An 8,037-nucleotide genomic window follows, 5' to 3' on the forward strand; every position below is an offset into this window, starting at 1 on the left:
AAAAAAAATAAAAAAACCACCCTTATTATGAACAAAGAGTAAGAGAATTTGCTCTGAAACGTTGGTTTGGAAAAGCCTCCAGAATTTAACTACCACCCCCTGGTGTTTACTTTGAAGGCATTTAAACTTAGTTGCTTTTAAGCCTTTGACCCCTCTACCTGCTCAGGAGATTGTAAGACTTGAATCACGGTGCTTGATGGGGAAATGCTAGTTTTGATTAGTCTTTAACTGGGAATTTTTAGTAACGTCCACTAGAACAATATTCTGGTTCCCCTGGAAATGCTCAAACGTGGTTCACAATTTTTTAATTTTTAATGTTTTAAATTGATTTTTATTTAATTTTTGTAGTTTCCATTTTTTAAAAGGGCACAAACATACACAACCATTTAGAAGGATGAACCAACTGTGCCATCACTGAACAGTTGACGTCATTCCTCAGCAAGAGCCGACCTCTGTAATAATAGACAGCCGGGTGGCCCAGTGGAGAGAGCGCTGGACTAGAGTCAGGAGTCCCTGAGTGCCACTCCAGGCTCAGATGCGTGACCCTTGGCCAATGACTTAACCGCTTTCTGCCTCAGTTTCCTCATCTGTAAAACGGGGATAATACCGACACCTTCCACCCAAAGTTGTCGTGAAAATGACAAAGCTCGGAAACTTTAAAGTACTACGAAAGGCTCGCTATTATTCATCCATTTTAGATGTTATTTTGATGTAGCCGGGAAAATCGAACCGGACAGATAATCCAGCTGGGCTGGTTTGTTACATCAGCTGAGGGTGTGACCATTTGGGAGTAAGTCTGGCTGAAAGAATGCGCCATGTTGACTCACCCCTCTGGGTTTCAATGGCATTTGTGCATTTGTATTTTCTGTGTTCCTAATGCTTTGGCAACTCGGAAATCTAGAGAAAGAGAGCTGACAAAGCATTGGGGTTTTTAGAGCCTGAATGACGTAGAGGCTGGTGAGTGGGTGGATGGGAAGGAGCTCTGTCTGTCTGTCTGTCTGTCCGGAGGCAGTGGTGTGAAGGTCTGAGGACACATCCCCAAGCCTGGAGGCTTCTCTCCCTTCCCTTGCTGGTCATGGGTGCCGACTGCAATAAACCAAAAGGGACAGAACACCTGACTTTCTCTCCCATCGTTTGATCCCCTCCTCTTATGCTTGTCTCCCTTACAGAGATAAATGGGTCCTGCTACACCTGTGAGGGTCTGGTCTTCCCCCTCCTCCTTCAGGACAAAGCAGCCCCTTCTGGATCCAGCGATGCTACCAGCTTATGGGACCGCGACTCTGTCATTGCCTGTATCTCACTGCCTCTCCCCTTAAATGGGGAGGCTCGGGAATCCCCCAGCCCAAGCCCCCTGGAGCTCAGTGTGGTGGACTCCCTGGATGGCCGAGTTCCTGGCAGCGCTCTCAAGGATAGCCTGACCCATCTCAACCTTTCCCCGTTGCTGGACATGCCCAAGAGGTGGCCTCTCGACCCAGGGCCAGAGGCCGTAAAAGCTCCCGGAAAACTCCTTGGGGGTGGAGGTCCACGAGGCGGGAGCCCTCCGCTGGGCTCCGTGGGCTGCTTTGAATGTTTTGACTGCCACAAGACATACCACACGTTCTCCGGGCTTTCCAAACACCGGCAATTGCGCTGTGATCTTCAGGCCCGCCGCTTCTTCAGCTGCAAATATTGTGACAAGGAGTACTCCAGCCTGGGGGCCCTCAAGATGCACATTCGAACCCACACGCTGCCTTGTATCTGCAAGATCTGTGGCAAGGCCTTCTCTCGCCCCTGGCTGCTGCAGGGCCATATCAGGACTCACACAGGTGAGGCCACGGGGAGAGCCAAACAAAGTAAGCCTGCGGGGTCGGAAGAGAGTCCCGCGGAGGCTTGCCGGCCATCCAAGGGGCTCGAGTGATCAAGGAGAGCCCCCTCCTCCCACCCAGCCCCACCACAGTCCCTTTTCCTCACGTAGAAACAAAAAAAAAGTTGCAATTTGTCTTGAAATTAGTTCGAATTTAAATCTTTTCAAACAGAATCTCTTTTCTTATACTTAGTGTGATTCTGAATTTGGGGGTGGCAGAGGCATCGGAGGAGAGGAAGGTGCTGTTCTTCTGGGGGATCTGAAATTATGGCTCAGAGCTCCCTGGAGAGCAGAGAGAAGTCACGGCAAAAGTAACCTGGCCATCGAGGCTGGATCCAATAGTAAAAGGGGACACAGGAGAGATAACCGAGTTCGCAGAGGCTAAGAAACAAAGGGAGAAACTGAGGCGGGGAGGAATGAAGAAAGAGAAGGAAACGTCTCTCCTAGAGTGACCCCCAGCTTGTGCTCGTAGGGGTTTCCCTGTATTCAGAGTGGCTTTCAGATCAGAGGAAAGCTAGCCCATGGTGGAACACAAGCCCCCCGAACCTGCCCGTCGTGTCTCTCTCAGAGGTCGCTTAGGATCTCGCCGAAGCTACCCGGAGGCAGAGATGGGGAGGCAGGCTTTCCCGAGAGCCGTTTTCTGGCCACTGGGAGATTTTCTTCTTCCTGTCCACACTTGGTGGAGGGGCTCTCCTCGTGGCCTATTTTCTCCTCTTCTAAAGGGCCCTTGATTCCCTAAACACACGGGAGGTGGAGTGCTCTTGGGCCAGAGGGATTGGAATGTGGAGGGCTGTCCCCAGGGGCCATTTATCTTGGCGGTGCCCAGCCAAGGTTTGGTGTTGGAAAGATCTAGTTTTATATATTCACCTGCCACCGCCAACTTCATAGGCTGAGGGATTGGCCAGTGGCCAAAAGTAGTCTCTGAACTTGCGGTGGGAAGGGCCACTGGGGTCGCTAATGGCCTAGGCTTTCTTGATTTTTCCTCAAAGCCCAGAATTTGCATTGAGTATGTAGTTCTTTATACTTCTGGACCGAGAGGTAGCTAAGAGGTGAGGTGGATAGAGTCCTAGGTCTAGAGTCAGGAAGACTGCAGATTTCAAATCCAGCCTCAGACACTAGCTGTATGACCTTGGGCAAGTCATTTAACTTCTGTTTGCCTCAGTTTCCTCCACTGTAAAATAGTAAAAATAATAGCACCTGAGGCAGCTAGGTGGCTCAGTGGATTGAGAGCCAGGCCTAGAGACAGGAGGTCCTAGGTTCAAATCTGGCCTCAGACACTTCCCAGCTGTGTGACCCTGGCCAAGTCACTTGACCCCCATTGCCTACCCTTACCGCTCTTCTGCCTTGGAGCCAATACACAGTATTGACTCCAAGACAGAAGGTAAGGGTTTAAAAATAATAATAATAATAGCACCTACCTCCCAGGGTTGTTGTGAGGATCAAATAAGATTTGTAAAGCACATGGCACACAGTTGGCACTATATAAATGCAAACTATTATTATTCTGAAAGGTTTTTCCCCCACTATAAATTTTCCTAAAGAAAAAGTATTATGGTTCCATTTGAGCATGGATGAGACATTCTGAATCTACCATTCTATAGCTTTGTGACATTAGGAGATTTCTGTCAATCATTCTGCCCCAATATTCCTTTCAAAGTGAGGAAGGGGACGGTAATAATTCCTGTTTCCTTATTATCTACCTTATAGGTCAGGGAATTTGATTATGAGAATGAATTCCCATTCATAATAAGCATAAAGCTCTCTGCATATTTTTTTTTTATTTTAAACCCTTGTACTTCGGTGTATTGTCTCATAGGTGGAAGAGTGGTAAGGGTGGGCAATGGGGGTCAAGTGACTTGGCCAGGGTCACACAGCTGGGAAGTGGCTGAGGCCAGATTTGAACTTAGGACCTCCCGTCTCTAGGCCTGACTCTCAATCCACTGAGCTACCCAGCTGCCCCCTCTGCATATTTTTTAAAGCTAGGATGCTACTTAAAATGGCTCATTTAAACTCCCTTCTGTAATGTAGGGCAGATTTAAATTGGTCGTCTTTTGTTGTTGGGTTTTTTTTTTTTTTTAATAACTCAGACATTCTATTTTAGAGTCAATACTGTGTACTGGCTCCAAGGCAGAGGAGCAGTAATGGGGGTTAAGTGACTTGCCCAGGGTGACACAAGTAGGAAGTGTCTGAGGCCAGATTTGCACCCAGGACCTCTCCTCATCAGGCCTGGCTCACTGTTCACCTCGCTGCCTCTCATTAGTCCTCTTTTCAGTGGTCTTCCTTAATACAAGAGATGGCTCTTGTTCTGGGCTGCTCTGGGAAGGGAAGCTAGAAATCAATACTCCGGACAGACCAGTCACTCGGGTTTATCTCTTCCTCTCCCCAGGTGAGAAGCCATATGCCTGTTCTCACTGCAGTCGGGCCTTTGCTGACCGCTCTAACCTGAGGGCCCATCTGCAGACCCACTCGGACATCAAGAAGTACCAGTGCAAGGGCTGCACCAAAACCTTCTCCCGCATGTCCTTGCTGACGCGGCACAAGGATGCCGGCAGCTGCCCAGCCTCCTGACGGCCAAACGAGCTCAGGGGTGCTGGGGAGGAGAACTGGAGCACCCAGAGCTGGGGCCACTCCTGCGGCGAGTAACATCGGGGCCCAGGAGAGCTGGATCTCGGGTTCGAGCCACAGCCTGGGCCCTTCGCCCTCCCTCCATCCTCTCATCTGGGATGAACAGAGCTGAGCAGTGTGCTTAGACCAGCCTGGCTCTCGGACTGCCTTTGGTCCCTCCTCTGCGCCTCCTGCTTCACTTTGTCCCTTGTTGAAACTTTGCTCCTGCCTGGAGGAAAAGGGTGTAGAAGGTGGGAAGAAGCCCTTTCCTCTGTTTACGGACTCAAGAATTCCATCTTATTCTTCAGGAGCCGGCCTGCCAGGATTTAGGGAGAAGGCTTGAAGAAATGCCAGCGGATGAGCCAGTGCTCCTGAGGATGGACTTCTCCGCTGATGGAATCAGGTCCCCTTCCCATCTGTGGCTGGGCAGGGCTCTGACTTGGGCACGTCCAGCTTGGCAGACCCCACTGAGGGCCAGCGGCATGCTGTAGGGTCTAGAAAACTCACTTTTAAGCTGTGGTCTTGTTTCTGACAACACAGGACTCGGGGAAACCTGTTCTGTTACTTTGCCTGGTTTTCTCCCTCAAAAAAATGGAAAAAAAATGTGTGTACACCAGACAAGGGCAATAATGGTGGGTTGAGGTAGGTGGAGGTGGGGCTGCCTCTGCCTGACTTTCACCTTTATAGAGACAGCTTAGTTATTGTTGGTGTTACTGACTTCTGTAAGGAAATACACTTTTTGAATATTAAAAGAGGAATCTCAAAGCTGCTGCCTGTCCTGTTCTTTAAGGTCAGATTTTCTGTGTGATTCCCTGGAACTAAAGTCAACCAGACAAGCTTGTTTCGAGGAGCCAGACACCTATTAAGAGCTGGGGACATTTCTAAGGTAGATAAAAGAGTCCCTGCCCTTATATTCTTTTTTTTTTTTTTTTAACCCTTACCTTCCATCTTAGAATCAGTTCTTCTATGTATTGGTTCCAAGGTAGAACTCATTTCCTGCACATCTTTTTTTTTAAACCTTCTGTCTTAGAATCAACACTATCAGTTCCAAGGCAGAAGAGTGGGAAGGGCTGGGCAATGGGGGTTAAGTGATTTGACCAGAGTCACATGGTTAGAAAGTGTCTGAGATCAGATTTGAAGCCTGGACATCTCTAGGTTTGGCTCTCAATCCACTGAGCCACCTAGCTGCCCCCACCCTTATATTCTAACAAGGAGAGGGAGAGAGGGAGAGAAGGAACGAGGAAAAGAGAGAGAGAGAGAAGGAGAGAGGGAGGGAGGGAGAGAGAGAGAAGGAGGAAGAGAAAGAGGGAGAGAGAGAAGAGAGTCTCGTGAGATGGATTACTGCCTTCATCCCCACAGCTGGGTGGTTTCATTTCTTCCTTCTCCCCATCCCCCTTCCATGGCTTCTTCCCATTCTCAGGCCTGCCTGGGCAGCCGCTCATTGGGTTGCCCCATCTCCTGCCAGTGGATCTTGGAGTCCTCCTCAGCTCTGCCCTGGAGGGATGGCATCTAGGAATGAGCCAGGGAGGGGCCTTGTCTGAGACTGATTGAGTTCTTGACGCCTCCACCAAGATGCCTGCTAGGGAGATTTTCTGGAGAGGACACCTGTCCCTCCGCAGTGGGGTTGGCCTGTTCCCAGCTGTTCTACTTCTGGCCCAGGCCTGGGAACACTTGTTGGTCACCACTGTCCTAGGTCTGGAATGAGGTCATTCGGCAAATGGTAAAAACTCTCATTACTGCTCCCCTCCACCACCCAGAACCCAATCAATCCATCAATCAACACTTCCTAAAATGCCCGTTCTATACCAGTCACTGAGCTAAATGTTGGAGATAATTGCAAAAACAAAAAATGGTCTCTCTCCGCAAGGAATCCACGTGTGGGAGGGGAGGGAAGGTGGGGAGAGACAATGGGTTCACATACTATGAAAATATGTGCAAAACAATTGAGCTTGCTCCTAGGTTCGAATTCCCTTATGCTTAGGCTCAAGATGGTTTTATTCCTGACCCTCTCCATAGGGTGAACTAGTCTTGGCCCACATTGGCAAACCTCCGGCACATGTGCTGGGGGGCTGCTCCCATCCCCCTCTCCACGGTGCCTGAGGACATTCCTCTCATCACCCACCCCTCTGCCCAGCAGCCCAATGGGATTCTTCCTCCCTCCCCTGTCTGGGGCAAGGGGGCGGCTCTCGGGATTGAGGGTGCTGTTTGGGCACTCGACCTCTAAAAGGTTCATCATCACCGGTCTCAGCCCTAAAGATGAGCCTGAGCCCAAGTTCCATTCTCATCTGATGATGCAACCCAGCTAGAGCTCATCAGCATGGGTAGAAGACCATGGATGCTCCGTTTGGTGCCAGTTTTCCCAGGGACTTGGGGTCCACTCAGGTAGAACCTAAGCTGGGATCTCCAACTCAGGATGGATATCCTGAGACTGCTTCAGTTTCAACGAGAAACTTCCTGACTTTAGCATCAAATCTGATCTCAAAGGCGTCCCCAGCAAACCTACATTCTCAGTGAATCCCTCCTGCCCCTGCCTCTGGTTTCAGGCAAAGAATCAGCCCCCGAGCCCTTATTAACCCCAATTCTTGTTTCAGGAACTGCGTCAGCCATCGACAAGGGCAGAGAAAGCGTTCTTGCCCTCGAGGTGTTTCTATTCGAGTAGGAGTCCGGATTCCCCCTTCCTGCTGCATGGGTGAGCTCTAAGCCTTCTCTGGCTGTCCTGGCTACATGGGCAAGGTCAGCGCTAGGCTGCTAAGGGAGACCATGACCTCCCCTCCTGCAACTTAGCTTGCCTCTGTCTTCCTTGAACATTTTTTTCTCCATTGGAGAAGGCTGAAAAAAACCGGGAACCCCCCACTTTCCAGCGCTGTTTAGCCATCCTTGAGTAAATTGTCTATATTTACATAATGACCACCTATAATTGAGCCTTCAGAGATGAACATCAAAAGACCTGCTTCCATGGACTGTACACTGTAGGCGAGGACATTGGCTGAAGTCTGAAGCAACAAGAGGATCCCGAGATGTGCCTGTCCAGAGTTCTTTTAAGTCCCAACTAAAATTCCAGCTTCTATAGGAAGCCTTCCCCAACTCCTCTTAATGCCGGTGCTTCCCCTCTTTTAATTATTTCCTATTTGAATAGAGCTTGCTTTGTATAGATGTGTTTTCATGCTGCCTCCCCCATTAGATTATAAGCTCCTTGAAGGCAGGAACTGTCTTTTGTCTCTTTTAGTGTGTCTAGTGCCTGGCATCTAGTAGGCACTTAATAAATGTTATTTAATGGAACTAGCCTGGCAGAGAGACTTCAGGTGGTGATGTTATATGTGGAAGAGGCCAGCAGGTAGTGGTCCCAGCACAAAGACATCATTAAAAGACATTCCAGGGGCAGCTCAGTGGATTGAGAGCCAGGCCTCGAGATGGGAGGTCCTGGGTTCAAATCTAACCTCAGATCCTTCCTACCTCTGTGACTCTGGGCAAGTCACTTAACCCCCATTGCCAGCCCTTACCACTCTTCTGCCTTGGAACCAATATACAGTATTGACTCCAAAATGGAAGGTGAGGGTTTAAAAGAAGATGACATTCCATCCCTGCTGCAT

The 8,037-nt window shown here is 49.4% G+C and overlaps 1 protein-coding gene across 1 annotated transcript; it reads left to right on the forward strand.

The window, feature by feature from the left end:
- The first annotated feature begins 1,075 nt into the window (after positions 1-1,075).
- Positions 1,076-4,411, forward strand: SNAI3 (snail family transcriptional repressor 3). The gene is made up of 3 exons (XM_044659392.1): positions 1,076-1,079; positions 1,170-1,805; positions 4,230-4,411. Exons 1-3 carry the CDS (start codon positions 1,076-1,078, stop codon positions 4,409-4,411), a joined length of 822 nt encoding a protein of 273 aa, XP_044515327.1.
- Positions 4,412-8,037: the final 3,626 nt, after the last annotated feature.

Source organism: Gracilinanus agilis, chromosome 2 (genome assembly GCF_016433145.1).
Source record: "Gracilinanus agilis isolate LMUSP501 chromosome 2, AgileGrace, whole genome shotgun sequence".
In the NCBI taxonomy this organism is placed as follows: Eukaryota; Metazoa; Chordata; class Mammalia; order Didelphimorphia; family Didelphidae; genus Gracilinanus; species Gracilinanus agilis.